Genomic DNA, 16,431 nt, shown 5'->3' with positions numbered 1-16,431 from the left:
TATCAAAAAGTTTACTTCCTGTGTCCTTACTACTATAACAATTCAGAATATCACATAGTTCCCAAACCTCCTCAACTCAATTTTGTGAGGTAATACTTACATAAATTTACATAATTAAATTCTTATTTACATTAAAATAATAATGTAATCAACATATCAAGAATAAAATAAATTGCAAAATGAAGATTTTCGTCTTAGTCTTTGAGTTCTTTTGTAAAACTTGACCCTGATATCTCAATATGTTCCTCACTACGTAACTCTTCGTTAGTATTTATAGTGCCATTAAATGTGGGATTTTTATGTGTCCCTCAGATTAAAAGTCAGAATTAAGCATATTGTTTTTTCTCTCTTTGTCTGTCAGCAGCTTTAAGGAGGGAGAATCTTCAGCTTTCCAGTACAACCATGCAGGTCGTGCAATATAACAGTGTAGGCACTGGTTCAATACTTATTTCATAATCAAGTCATTTTTTACTCCATCCAGTTGAATTTTTTTTTATACGTAGATACATTTTAAGTTTGGAAGGGTTTGGAAAGCCCGGCTACATTTTGTTTATGATCAATCAAAAAGTTCTAATTCTGCACAATTTTACCATTTCTGTTTTATTCAATGTATTGTCAATATTTTTGCAATTTATGATAAATAATTATACAAGCAGTACTGTTTATTCTGACTTGGAACTTAGCTAATTCAAATTTTTGTAAAATTCATTAATTTGGTTGATACATATCTTAAATTTCCAAAATGTCTATACTAATGTACCAAAATTTTCACATGAAAATTAGTATTTTGGCCAAGAATTCAAAAATTCTATCTACAATCCTCCCTTTTATTATGAGTTCCACAATATTTCAAATCTTACAGCAAGACTTTGTATCTTGTGTGCAATTTAAAAAACTGACAATACTCTACCAGTAACTCTCAAATTCTAAAATATGATATTTGATGTAATGATTAATTTAACAGAGAAAACTAGGTTACGCGAATAAATCACAAGTCAATCTTTATGCAAAAATATCCAGTTTAACAAACTGTAGCTCAATAACAAACATGATGATCCCAGTGTGTAAGAATTGTTCCCCTTCAATGTATAAATTCAAAAATATTACCTCCAAACAAAATGACACTACAAAACTCAGGTAAACTTTGCTACTGCATGCTGAACATGACTTCATTCAGGGGCTTCATGATTCACAGCCACTTCTTTACAGTCTTTGGATTGGACTATATTTACATTATATTATAATGCTTGACCAATCACTGAAGTTATAATTACCATGCCGATGTAAATCTTGTTTATAACACAGCTTGAATATAAACAAGCATCAGATATAGCAAAGGATTCCTGGGTTTGTCAGTTCTACATCTCACCTTTACACTGGTCAGGATTTCCACTTGTAATTTCTTCATATAAAAAGGATACTTTCATTGGATAATTCATAAGTCAATTAAAGCTTATACACTCAGATTCCGCACACAATATATACATCTTCTGGAAAGTTTATAAATACATCATCAAAGATATTTGGAATATATCACTGAAGCAGTTTCATACCAAATCACTGGATCACATTCTTGTATTTGTACAAAATTTGATGATAAAATAGCAATATTTTTGGAGAAATCTTGAAAAGGCTCAACCAATCAAAAGCCAGCATCTTTGTTGCAATTCTTATTCATCTGGATAGTACAAAGAGAACCTGCTATATAAATTCATCCAGTGTTCTATATAAATTTTGTTTTATCTGAAAAGCAATGACTTCTTTTAAAGACCAAACTAGGAATAAGTAGAAATTGAGAGTATAAGGCACTGTGGTTTCTGAGTAGTATGTGCAAAAACCAAAGACCTACTCTGTTAAAAGCTAATTCATTAAACAAAATTCTGAACAATCATAAAGTATAATTTAATGCAATGAAAATCAATGACCCAAGTTTTATGGGTTTCTTAATTGAAATTATTTAGAATTTGTTATAAGTTTGAAACATTTATTTTGATCGATTTGGTTGTGCCTATATATTCTAAATTAAGTTAAACTATGAAACCAGGGCCATATATAGGATATATATACCTTTGGACACTTGAACATTGTACTTCTCATCCTTTTGTGCACAATACACAAAACTATTAACAATAGTTGTTTAACTTTGACCTAAATTTTGATCCAAACATGAATGTACATAGGCATCATGATCCTCAAGCCAAGGTGAGGCCTCAATAGATCAGCAAATTTCTACATGAATATATACAAGAACAAAATATATAAAATTTGTGAAGCAATATGTCCCCCAGCATGGCCAATTCAAAACTGACAAATTTGACCTTCACTTTGATGAAAGACCTTGACCTTTACTGGTCATGACAATATGACTTTTTTTTAGTTCACTATGTACATTTATGAAATCTCTATTTGCATGGTTCACCTCATACATATAAATATTCTTGAGTTTTAAATACAAATATTAAGTATTGTTTTGATATAGAAAAATCGATATCTTTAATAAAAGCATCTTCTTTTTACCAAAATTATTCAAAATAAGGGATTTTTTGCTTAACAAAGTCCAAATTTCAATCAAAGTTCCAAAGTATCATTTTTCTAACCACAGTAAAATTAATTATCAAAGTTTTCATAACACTATAAATTAATTAAAGTATCAAAGTTTTGACTACCAGTATCATTGTTAGAGACAACTTATTATTAAACAAGATCAAAAATGCAGGAAGACATTATAAGACACACACACAGACAAAAAAAAATTAAAGTATGCTCCTGACCTTTCATAATGAGGGCTTAACTAATTTTCAAAATCTTCTCAGAAATATAACAGGGCTTCATGTGGTGACCACAACTAGAGTCCTCAGATAACATTAACAGTTAAATTATCCTCTATAACTTAAAAGCCCTCAGATAACAATAATTAGATTATCCTCTACAACTAGAGCCCTCAGATAACAACAGTTAAATTATCCTCTACAACTAGAGTCCTCAGATAACAATAGTTAAATTATCCTCTACAACTAGAGCCCTCAGATAACAATAGTTAAATTATCCTCTACAAGAGCCCTCAGATAACAATAGTTAAATTATCCTCTACAACTAGAGCCCTCTGATAACAACAGTTAAATTATCCTCTACAACTAGAGCCCTCAGATAACAACGGTTAAATTATCCTCTACAACTAGAGTCCTCAGATAACAACGGTTAAATTATCCTCCACAACTAGAGCCCTCAGATAACAACTGTTAAATTATCCTCTACAACTAGAGTCCTCAGATAACAATAGTTAAATTATCCTCTACAACTAGAGTCCTCAAATAACAACAGTTAAATTATCCTCTACAACTAGAACCCTCAGATAACAATAGTTAAATTATCCTCTACAACTAGAGCCCTCAGATAACAACAGTTAAATTATCCTCTACAACTAGAGCCCTCAGATAACAATAGTTAAATTATCCTCTACAACTAGAGCCCTCCGATAACAACAGTTAAATTATCCTCTACAACTAGAGCCCTCCGATAACAACAGTTAAATTATCCTCTACAACTAGAGCCCTCCGATAACAACAGTTAAATTATCCTCTACAACTAGAGTCCTCAGATAACAACAGTTAAATTATCCTCTACAACTAGAGCCCTCAGATAACAATAGTTAAATTATCCTCTACAACTAGAGTCCTCAGATAACAATAGTTAAATTATCCTCTACAACTAGAGTCCTCAGATAACAACGGTTAAATTATCCTCTACCGTGAACTAGAGTCCTCAGATAACAATAGTTAAATTATCCTCTACAACTAGAGCCCTCAGATAACAACAGTTAAATTATCCTCTACAACTAGAGCCCTCAGATAACAACGGTTAAATTATCCTCTACAACTACAGCCCTCAGATAACAACTGTTAAATTATCCTCTACAACTAGAGTCCTCAGATAATAATTAGATTATCCTCTACAACTAGAGCCCTCAGATAAAAACAGTTAAATTATCCTCTACAACTCGTGGTGAAGGGAGAATACAACCTTTTATTAATATTTTTGACTTTATGTCTAAATCAATTAGTCAATAAATGATCTGTACTGACAAAATGCTATGTTCAATTAGACCTTGGCTGTATATACAGATCATCAGTGAAAACAAACCATGCTATATATCTTACTTTTGACATCCCCAGGTACCTGATGTGGGCTGCCGTGAAGCACTATCTATTGAGAAAATGTCCCGTTCTTCTTACAACAAACACAATCTTATGTTTGAGACTCTTTTTTCTCCAAAGATTTTTACATTTTCTATCAATATAATCAAATTTACATAAGCTAGCCACTAGCAAGGCAAACATTTATATGAAAATTTCCCACCCTAGTCCACCGAGGTTTAATTTGAATATTGACTTAAGATTGAACAAAAATCCAGTAATGCAGAAAAGGATTTTTACGATCGTTCATTACTTAACATAAGAGCACAGCAATATCGCCATGTCCAATTGTAATAGTCTATATAGAAAGATCATTAACATTACCATATTTACTAATCACATGGGCGACGTGCTTGCCAGCCAAAAGACTCTCATCTTATTTCTAAACCCTCCTGGTAAATGACATATTGTATAATTTTCCCATTTCTTTTCCACTGAACTCCAATAAATCTTTGAAATTACAATCATTTCATGTCCCTGCTAAGTCGAGGTAACACCAATATCCTGAAACTCACTCCAACAGAACATAAAAGTTGCCGAGAGGAAAATAACATGCCTAAATTCTATAATTGCTGAATGTGAAAATGGCAGGTTGCTTGACGTGTATCGACATATGAATGAGACCTAGAACATTATACCACAAAAAATGTCGTGTTTAATTCCATAAAAACAAAATTTCATATTCCAAAATTGTGTTATACGAGCAGTTTAAGGTGTGGAAAATTTAATAAAGTCTGTAATTAATTAGTGTTTTGCATTCTCTAGAAGAATATCATCAGTGAAATTCGACAAGTACAATTACTGTCTTCATCCGTCTGATTTCAATTACACAACCCCTACATGCCAGCTGATTATATTTTGGTGTTGTAATCTAATAATGCTGACAAATTTAATTCATTGATATAACCCTGCAGTGACATGACATCTAGCTGCATTAAAGCTTTTTATTTTCAACCAATCAGTTTTCTGCTTTTTCTTCGCAACGCGCAACTTTAAATTCGTGCCATGCCCGAAAGGAGAAACCTTTGATATATATGATTACAACACAATTCTATGGTGAAGTCTGAGAATTGTACAAACCACTGCAGCTTTTTAAAAGATTTTTTAAACAAGGTCTCAAGTTGCCGAGGCACGTACATCTAGCCGCTCGTGGCTGGGGTGTCAAGGCACATAAAGAGCGCTGCTTGTAATTGACATCATGATATCTAATTAACCATTTTTGAATATCTACATTAATTGATTTTCACAAATGCTAGAAGATTATAATTACATCAGTAATTGAATAAAATAATTTTGTTGGAATTCGTGAATTTTTAAAAAAAAAATTCATTCATTCAGTATAGTGACTGGGATGTATTGACGTCATGCATGCTCACTGCATGATCAGTTTGTGTATGACGTTACTATCAATATTTCTGACATCAAGGAATGCTCACAGGGGCTAAGCCCGTTTTGGGCCGGATGCGAACTCTGTGATACCATAAATATAGATGTATTTATGGTATCACAGAATTCGGGCCCAAAACAGGCTTAGCCCCTGTGGGAAAGCTAAAACAAGAACAGGTCATCCTGTTACACTGAATAATTGATTACAGGCAAGTTTTATCAAAAGTTGGAGTAATTGTCCATAATGATATATTAAATACTCTTATTAGAGTAAACCTGAATTCTATTGCAGTCTTTTATACACTTCTTTTCTATTCTACTTTGCAAAATCTTAATTTTCGAAGATATTTTCTCTCAAAAATCCAGCATGGATGCCGTATTTTAAGTTTAGTTGTATCATTTCATGATTACTTGAGTGACATGTCAGACACAAATGTTTATTGCCCCCCCCCCCCCCCCCCCCAATTAAATTTAGTTTGTGGATTGAGCCTTAATTACTAAAGGAACATTTGTACACAATTAACACGTTAAATAATCCAAGAAGTGTGTTTGAATAGTTGCAAGAAGTATGTACGTTTTTATCAAAACAGCAAGAGAAATATGTGCTTCACGACATATATCAAAACTTAATTTATAAGACAAACTTTTTTTGTCAAATAGAAAAATGGTACAGAGATGCACCTAGACTGAAATTATCACAAAAGAAAGATGAAGTATGCGATTCTGGGTTTTTTTGTGCTTTAAGAGTGGTTTGCCCTTGGATAGTAAATGTACTGTATAATACTGAATAACATTTTATGCAAAACTCAATGTTTTCAGAAACTCATTTCTTATCAGAGTTGGAAACTGTTCATTATTTCTTGCATAACAGTTTATTGTGAAATAACATAAATTCACAATGGGATTGGACACAAGTTCTTAATTAAAAATTTAAAAAATAAATAAATAAATGTCCGCATCATAGGAATTACTGCTTGTAAAATTAAATTTTCATTCTAATGAGCTATATAACTAAAGCATCTTCCAGTTGTCTTTCTTTCAATTGACTCATTACTGCAGTAGTAACAGAAACGTCTCTATAACTGCAGTAAAAAGTTCAACTATATCATTACAATCTGAAGGTCTTCTTCTACTTCACGATGTGGTCATCTGTTGAGTGCATAAGATGACTGCATGTTAACAATAAATATACTTTAAGGTATTTCAAAGTTCACAAAGCCTAATTTTCATGATTTTGTGATCATCTTTTGTCAGTCCGACACAAATTAAACTGTGAACCCTTACAGAAGTGAACACAACCAAGTCTGTACATCAATAATATTTTCAGAAATCAATGTGGAGATTCTCAATGGTTTCACAGACTGGAAGTGTAATGGTCAGAAATTTCCTGTAAAATCTATTGCCTCGTCAGGTTCATTCTAGATCTATATCCATCGAAATCTCCCCACAACCCTTACCTTGTTTTAGTTGCAGACAATAGTTCCGGTACATGGTCGATTCCTGCGAGGAGGCTACATAGCCTTATCCAGCTCTAGATGTCATAATGAATGTAGAAATAAAACTTGATGGAAAATAATTGTTTGGATCAAAAGATAATTGATTTTAGAGAATGGCTTATCTTCTTGGACAAAATCCCTTCAGCACCAGGTCTCCACTATGGTATCCTAGATTATTGGAGACGTCTTAGAAGGCTTTTATTGACAGAAGGATATTACTTAAATACAATACACTTACGCCTCTTTTCTACCTAATGATTTTATTACCTCATTATTTATATGATATATTTAATACCTTCTACATTTAACTGACCGATAAACACTTAGTGAGAGTTGTCTCTCTTTGCATAGAGCTGATAAGAGCACTTTGATGTTATAAGCTTGAGCATTTTGATGAATGGGATTTTCATCTTTTTTTTTTCATTAGCAGGAATTCAATATAAGTAATGAGTTTTTCACCTCACACCTGGATTTCTACAGAGTTTTGTGTTGCTGTCAAATCATCTGTATTAAAAACATTTTATCAGTGAAACGATTTAACAACATCAATAAATGTCTATGGCTGATCAAATTAACCTACATTTACACGGACAATATCCTCTAAATAACATGTTCTTCGTAAAAAAAAAATAAATTAGAAAATCTGTTCACATACTCTAAAATAGTGTAATATGTTTAGTATGACAGATACACTCGAGAGGATTTTTGTGTAGTTTTGATGTGTATATATATATGTACTAATTACTAATCTAATAGCTATAAGCATTGGTAAACTCTATGAAACACATGCAGTATGATCACATTATTAAAATATCACTTGCTTAAACATTTTAAACTTCGTTCCAGTTGGTGAAATCATTATTCCAACACGGAAATTATTCAGTTTAATATAAATGGTATTATCCGCAGATTAATTCAATATTTGTTTCCTTATCAATAGTAGCGTACTGACTGCTAATGGAAATTGGTTGCCCACCAGCTTAATAATGGAGTGGCAAAGATTCTAAGATACAACACGAAACCATGTCCATACAGACTTCCTAATTAAACAACTGGCAAGAAACCCAGGGTCATCAGCCGAATCTCTGTTACATAGGACCTGACCTTGTCAACACCTGTAGAATTCAAATATGTTTTTGTTTCTTCTTCAATATCTTCTTATTTTCAAAAAAGGTGGGGTGACATATTAAATTTTACTATATTCTGTGGCATTTGGATTAAAGAATAAACTCAAGACACATGTACACCAAATAACCAGCCTCCCTCCTCCTTAAACAATCATCAAATAAAATTAATATAAATAATACAGGCATGTGCCACCAGTTTAAACTTATATCTCATATCCACACACTTACATCTCATAACCACAGACTTATATCTCATAACCATAGGCTTACTTACAGAATAACCAGTCATGGTAGCTCAGTGGTAAAAGTGTTCGCTTTATGACTGGGAGGTTGCGAGTTCGAGATCCGCTTTGTGCCATGGCCGTGTCAAAATTGTTAAAATAGGTAGCTCAATCATAACAGAATATCTAAATCAGATCCACAGTCCCCTGGACTAGTGGTTATAGAGAGCTCATTGGACATACCGTCATTATAGAAGTGAAAGTTCAGCAAGATCCCGTGTCACTGTAGGCATTGGCACAATAAAAGTCATTCACTGCTATGACCTTGAGTGCCATGCAAAGGTCAAAATTTGTGGCACTTCACCTACAGCTGGCAATGTCTCTTTGATTACTCCAGCCAGCTTACAAGTTCCGTGACAATACATTTATTCTATCATTATGTATAAAACTTGCACAATCTTACATCTCGAACAGCATAGTAGTGTTTCAACTTTCAAATCAAACTTACATCTTAAAAATCACAAACTTACACCTTAATATAGCATTAAAGTACCAAACCCCCATCTCATCACATACACAAACTTACACCTTAATATAGCATTAAAGTACCAAATCCCCCATCTCATCACATACACAAACTAATACACCTTAATATAGCATTAAAGTACCAAACCCCCATCTCATCACATACACAAACTAATACACCTTAATATAGCATTAAAGTACCACACCCCCATCTCATCACATACACAAACTTACACCTTAATATAACATTAAAGTACCAAACCCCCATCTCATCACATACACAAGCTTATGCCTGTAAAAAAAAGTTACTAGTTAAGCATTAAGACTGATCATAGGTCCATTGAACTTACTTTGATTGAATTCATTCATACTTCAATACAAAGTTTGAAATAAGTTAAAGTGAGACAGGAATTTCATCGCTAATAAGCATGCCCTTAATTAAGTTAATTATAACCATCGGAATTCCCAACACTACAACTGTGAATGATACAGAGAGATAAGAAATTATCTACTTATTGAAATAACATTTCCTTCACAAATTGTTCCTTAAAATGTGATACCTCTGATGTTTTTTCTTCACTCAGGAGAAGGAATATCTCTTTATAAACAAGTTTTTGAATTCTTCCCACATCTCTTACAATAAGTACTCACCACAAAATACACTTTAATCAATGGTTTATAAATTCATTTCTGTTTTACAGTTTCTATCTTGTTTCAATGTTTGCTTCGTTTGTTGTTTTGATACGTCCCATTTGAGAATTTTTTCCTCCGTTTAGAGACGTATACATCACCTGCTTTTGGTGAAATGCCTCAAATTTTGACTTGTGCATGGAGCTCAAAGCCTATAATCCCAACATGGGACATTTTAAGGTCAGAACTGAAAGACCTATAACTTTCACTCCACTTATCATGTGAGAAAGGAACAGTCACTGTCTGAGGTATTATGTGGTACCGGAATTGGAGGTTTTATGTGGTACCGGAATCGGAGGTTTTATGTGGTACTGGGATTGTAGGTTTTATGTGGTACTGAGATTGTAGGTTTTATGTGGTACCGGGATTGTAGGTTTTATGTGGTACTGGGATTGTAAGTTTTATGTGGTACTGGGATTGTAGGTTTTATGTGGTACCGGGATTGTAGGTTTTATGTGGTACTGGGATTGGAGGTTTTATGTGGTACTGGGATAGCAGGTTTTATGTGGTACTGGAATTGTAGCTAGGTATTATGTGGTACCGGGATTGTAGGTTTTATGTGGTACCGGGATTGTAGGTTTTATGTGGTACCGGGATAGGAGGTTTTAGGTGGTACAATGTACTGAGATTGGATCCAGAATTGCCCTTACTTAAGCACCAGAATACCGTGATCAATCATAGTTTACACCAATGGATACATAATCAAGAATTAAAAACAATTTCAGAGAAAATATTAAATTATCTTGATTTTAAGACATTCAAAAAATCCCCAAACACTCGTTTTCCCATCAACCCAGTGCACTTAAAATAATTCAGACTTCCTGTAAAAATATGTAATTCCTTAGTGAATGACATCAGTCGATCATTACAATAATTAAGAAAAACACTGATACATAGAAAATCTTCAGGAAATTGTGAGAATTGGTTCACAAATATCTAATTCACTACACACAGATCAGTTTTGTTATCATAAAGATCCACTGAAATACTGGTACTAGACACAACTGGCAGTATCAGATGTAGGCATTATATTCAAAACGTTCATTCCTAATGACACTGGAAAAAGGCTATCAACTCCCAAAGCTTAATCGGTAAAACACTTAAACATCAGTCAGAGGTTTTGGGTTTGATTCTCAGCCAAGGCAGATTAAATCATCATCTAGTTAAACTTTGCTATATGGCATGATCAAAGTAATTACTGATATACTTACACTTACCAGTAATAAGCTTACAATGTTTAATTATTGCATTTTATTTATTGATAAATACACTGACCTGAGTGACCTCAAATTTGATGTAAATTTTATATTTTTACAAAAAAAGGAAAAGTAAATACAAAACTATACACAAACGAAATGAATGTCTAGGTTGTTTGTGACTATGAAAGCATGGGGTATTATATACAAATATAATTAAGCATGCATGGGGTATTATATACAAATATAATTAAGCATGCATGGGGTATTATATACAAATATAATTAAGCATGCATGGGGTATTATATGACGCTATCAAGATAAACAACATGGAAGTAGAGGACATCAAATACTTCACCTACTTAGGAAGTATTGTCAGTACATTAGGGGGCACAGAGAACCACATCATAGCAAGAAAAAGGAAGGCCCAGCAAGCTTTTGCCATGTTAAGACCAGTATGGCAAAGCAAGGCACTGAGAACACGCACCAAGATCAGAATCTTCAATACCAACGTGAAGTCTGTTCTACTATATGGGTCTGAAACCTGGAGAGAAACATCAACATCCATGAAATCAGTCCAGGTCTTTGTGCCTGAGAAACATCCTCGGGATAAGGTAGCCAGATGTTATAAGCAATGCAAACCTGTGGAAGAGGACCAACCAACAACCAGTGGAAATCACCATCAGAACACGCAGATGGAACTGGATAGGGCATACACTGAGGAAACCCAGTACTAACATCACAAAACAAGCCCTAGAATGGAATCCACAGGGACAGAGAAAGTTGGCAAGACCTGGGGAGAAGCTGAGACCATTGCACAAGACAGAGGGAGATGGAAAGCCACTGTAGCCGCCCTATGTCCCCATGGGACGAAGTGGATTAATGAAATGATGATGGGGTATTATATACAAATAGCCCTCTGGATTAATTATAACTCTGTTATATCTCTTCAACATGCATGGAATATTTTCTGTTTACCTCATATTCTGTACAACTCTGTATCAACAATGTTATACAGTTATAAGAATAATGTTCATTGTCAATATGTGTCTTAGGTTGTCTGTATTAGTGATGACTTAGGTTGTCTGTATTAGAGTGATGACTTAGGTTGTCTGTATTAGTGATGACTTAGGTTGTCTGTATTAAGAGTGATGACTTAGGTTGTCTGTATTAGTGATGACTTAGGTTGTCTGTATTAGAGTGATGACTTAGGTTGTCTGTATTAAGAGTGATGACTTAGGTTGTCTGTATTAGGGTGATGTCTTAGGTTGTCTGTATTAGGGTGATGTCTTAGGTTGTCTGTATTAGAGTGAGTTGTCTGTATTAGAGTGATGACTTAGATTGTCTGTATTAAGAGTGATGACTTAGGTTGTCTGTATTAGGGTGATGACTTAGGTTGTCTGTATTAAGAGTGATGACTTAGGTTGTCTGTATTAGGGTGATGTCTTAGGTTGTCTGTATTAGAGTGATGACTTAGGTTGTCTGTATTAGAGTGATGACTTAGGTTGTCTGTATTAAGAGTGATGACTTAGGTTGTCTGTATTAGGGTGATGTCTTAGGTTGTCTGTATTAGGGTGATGTCTTAGGTTGTCTGTATTAGAGTGAGTTGTCTGTATTAGAGTGATGACTTAGATTGTCTGTATTAAGAGTGATGACTTTAGGTTGTCTGTATTAGGGTGATGACTTAGGTTGTCTGTATTAAGAGTGATGACTTAGGTTGTCTGTATTAGGGTGATGTCTTAGGTTGTCTGTATTAGAGTGATGACTTAGGTTGTCTGTATTAGAGTGATGACTTAGGTTGTCTGTATTAAGAGTGATGACTTAGGTTGTCTGTATTAGGGTGATGTCTTAGGTTGTCTGTATTAGGGTGATGTCTTAGGTTGTCTGTATTAGAGTGAGTTGTCTGTATTAGAGTGATGACTTAGGTTGTCTGTATTAGAGTGATGACTTAGGTTGTCTGTATTAGAGTGATGACTTAGGTTGTCTGTATTAGAGTGATGACTTAGGTTGTCTGTATTAGGGTGATGTCTTAGGTTGTCTGTATTAGGGTGATGTCTTAGATTGTCTGTATTAGAGTGATGACTTAGGTTGTCTGTATTAGAGTGATGACTTAGGTTGTCTGTATTAGAGTGATGACTTAGGTTGTCTGTATTAGAGTGATGACTTAGGTTGTCTGTATTAGAGTGATGACTTAGGTTGTCTGTATTAGTGATGACTTAGGTTGTCTGTATTAGAGTGATGACTTAGGTTGTCTGTATTAGGGTGATGTCTTAGGTTGTCTGTATTAGGGTGATGTCTTAGGTTGTCTGTATTAGAGTGAGTTGTCTGTATTAGAGTGATGACTTAGATTGTCTGTATTAAGAGTGATGACTTAGGTTGTCTGTATTAGTGATGACTTAGGTTGTCTGTATTAGAGTGATGTCTTAGGTTGTCTGTATTAGAGTGATGACTTAGGTTGTCTGTATTAGAGTGAGTTGTCTGTATTAGAGTGATGACTTAGGTTGTCTGTATTAGAGTGAGTTGTCTGTATTAGAGTGATGACTTAGGTTGTCTGTATTAGGTTGATGTCTTAGGTTGTCTGTATTAGAGGCATTGGAAGCATGAGGTAATTATACAAATTACCCTTTGTCTTTATTGCTTTGATTACCCCATAACACAAACAACCCTGCCATGTCTATCATAGTGATCTAGTGTAATGGATAGATGAAATGAAGGTGCCTCGTAGACTGCAACAATACAAGGGGCTCTCTCTTCCTACACCTTTGAAATCTCTCTCTCTCTCTCTCTCTCTCTCTCTCTCTCTCTCTCTCTCTCAGGGAAGCTCTTGACTAGTTACACAACAATTAAATCAAACACAGCTCACAGGAGCTACAACAGCATGACGTCAAAACAAAAAACAGCAGTGAATAGTAAAATTTTTAAAAAGTGGATGAATCATTTGACATTTGGTTATGTAATCAAGGGATGCCTTCACTGGGGGCAATATATTTCTATCACTGTGTGCGGCAGTCTCAGGAAAATGGCCCAGGCAGGGTCACACATGCATCATGAATGAAAGACTGCTCAATGAACATCTGCCTTCAGTGATTCATTGATGGAACTGTTTTTCTTTCAGAAATTAAAACACCCACAACTATATGTAAAATGGGTTTATTTAACTCTGACATATTAACTGACCCATCCAATGAAGAGCTCACTCACAACAGCTCAAGGCTCTGATGGATAGTATAAAACATCCCTATGTCTCCTAAACCAAGTTGCATTGTTACAGCCAGACCTTGTAAGCCACTCTAGCTAATGAAGGGAGGCTATTAATGACAAACAGGCTCACAATACATTAACAATTTACCTCTACTCATGAAATGAAAACATTTAATCCAGTCTAAACATTACTTATGTACACTCTCAAGTCTTTCTCTTTTCAAGATTGTAAATTGCTGTTAGCACTTGTGTACAGTAAATATTTTCCGTGTTTCTCTTTAAACAGAAGATTTTGTTTTTTACGGTTCTTTTTAAATTCATATTTTGTTGATAAAGAAGTATCCAAGAAATATATGTTAAAAGAATATTTTTATTTTTTCTCGCCCTGAAAACATGCACTATTGGCTATTCTTCATCTGGTTTGGTGATGATAAGAGCCTTAAATTGGAGCTTTGGTTGAAAATGTAAACAATTTATATTAACCTTGTACAAGCTAGCCTTCTATACTGTTCAGCAAAAAAAGAAGAAAAAACATGGATAGATATTGAATAAACTGTCACTGAGGAGCTGGCCAGAACAACATCTAATTCATATTCAATGAATCCTGCAAGTCAACGTCTGACCATGGCCAAAAAAATAAATAGATTCTTAATCCCTGAATTATATTCCTATTTCCTTTTATTCAGATGGATGCCACTTTTTCACCTTTACAATGAAAAAAAAAAAATGTTAGCGTCAGGAGAATGGGGAAATATGCTGGATTTACATCCGATGGTTCAAATCTCAAGCCCTGCTCTTAAGAACAACCAAAAGTGAGAATCAATAAGTCGAACAACAGGATAAACTGAATACAGGGACTCCCCGGAGACCTCCGTCAGTCCTGAATACGACAAATTGCTGCTTCCAACAGTTTGCAATAGCAATTCTACCATTTCAGAGAGGAATCTCCTTTTAATTTGGATGCTAATTTGGTATCTAAGGGAGAAAGGATTGGCCTACCATTATTTAGGACATGTCTGGGAAAAATTCACATCCAAGCTAAACAGCCCACACCAAGCCTGGATTTCTTGGGGAAAAATCAAGTCAATTAAAACTTTACTCAAATTTTGACTGCTAAAATAAAAGAAAACTCAAACTTAAATTTGAGATTTTTTCGAGAAGTCCAAGCCAGATGTATTTGAAGATACTTATTCTGTACAGAGATGCAAAATACCATATTTACCCTAATGAGAGTCCTAATGTGCTATATCTGTAATAATTAGGGGATTTAAGAAATAAACCATAAAAGACAGACTATGAGATAAATGGCTGTCCTGAGCACTATATCTATGTACAATAACTATAGCTAGTTTTTTCGAGAGATGATATAATTTTGGCTTAATTTAGAATTTTCAATTTGCAGCCAAATTTTTGATATCTTAATTTGCACGCAAATGTGCATCAGCATCCAAATACATATTTTCGCATGAAAGATAACTCATTAATGTATACATGCAGAGCTCTTCAGCTTGGGAGGTAAATGTACTAATTTTTGTATGTTGGTTGTTTCTGACGACAGAAAAACATTTTACAGATACGTAATTAACACAACACTACTTATGAATTTTTATGCTTTGAAACTCCATGTCTGCCAAAATATATTCAGCTAATAATATTTGAATAACTATGAGCTAGAAAATCGTCAAAGTTTACACCCACGAAAAAAAATCCACTATTCGGTACACATCTTCTTCACTTTAGATTTCAGTAATGTGCATATAACAGGATGGTTGATTAGTTCATCGATGTTGACATCACCTAAATTGTAGCATCCCATCAAATTTTATGAAAAAAAGGTCATAATTTATAAATCATAACAAGTTTTTACACAAATTTTATCATAAAAATATGCAATTTATATGAAAATTAATTATGAATTTAGCAATGTATCCTTAAAAATGAATTCTTTGCATATTTATTTATTGGACACATTCAGATTTTTGGCACGAAATTCTGGTCTTATACATCTTTGTATTTTCATACATGCAGTCACCTAAAAATTTCTAACACATTTCCTCAATACACTTGTGTCACAACATATCCTCAAACACCTAATCCCTATACAGGAACTTAAAACACAGCTTTAACAAAGTTTGCCTGTTTATGTGGCTACGTTAGCTTCATAACGGTCAATTTGAACCCCATATTTGATTTCCATATTCATATGCTCTATATATTTACAAACAACATCTATGTTACCTATTTCAACATTTCAGATATCTTAGATGAAAACAATCTAGTTTGGTTATAAAACCATTGTTTAAATAGGTTTGAATATTGTATTAAAGTTACAGCTCTCACAAGATAGTTAAGAATTTTTTTTCAACACTCAGAAAGAAATTATTATAAATCATGCA

At 33.9% G+C, this 16,431-nt stretch overlaps 1 protein-coding gene across 45 annotated transcripts in view; it reads right to left on the bottom strand.

The window, feature by feature from the left end:
- The window catches only part of LOC125682373 (dual specificity calcium/calmodulin-dependent 3',5'-cyclic nucleotide phosphodiesterase 1A-like), a 196,329-nt gene that overhangs the window by 50,027 nt on the left and 129,871 nt on the right, over nt 1–16,431 (bottom strand). The window contains exon 1 of one of the 45 annotated variants that reach the window (XM_056155015.1): nt 7,037–7,085. The exons of the other annotated variants lie outside the window; for them this stretch is intronic. Within the exon in view, the coding sequence (XP_056010990.1) occupies nt 7,037–7,070 (34 nt within the window). The 5' untranslated portion in view covers nt 7,071–7,085. Of the gene's footprint in view, nt 1–7,036; nt 7,086–16,431 lie in introns of those variants that run through there. 45 annotated transcript variants of the gene reach the window in all.

Source organism: Ostrea edulis, chromosome 2, assembly GCF_947568905.1.
Source record: "Ostrea edulis chromosome 2, xbOstEdul1.1, whole genome shotgun sequence".
Taxonomy (NCBI): Eukaryota; Metazoa; Mollusca; class Bivalvia; order Ostreida; family Ostreidae; genus Ostrea; species Ostrea edulis.
Note: the sequence above shows the minus strand (reverse complement) of the source record. Positions and strands in the feature narration are given on the sequence as shown.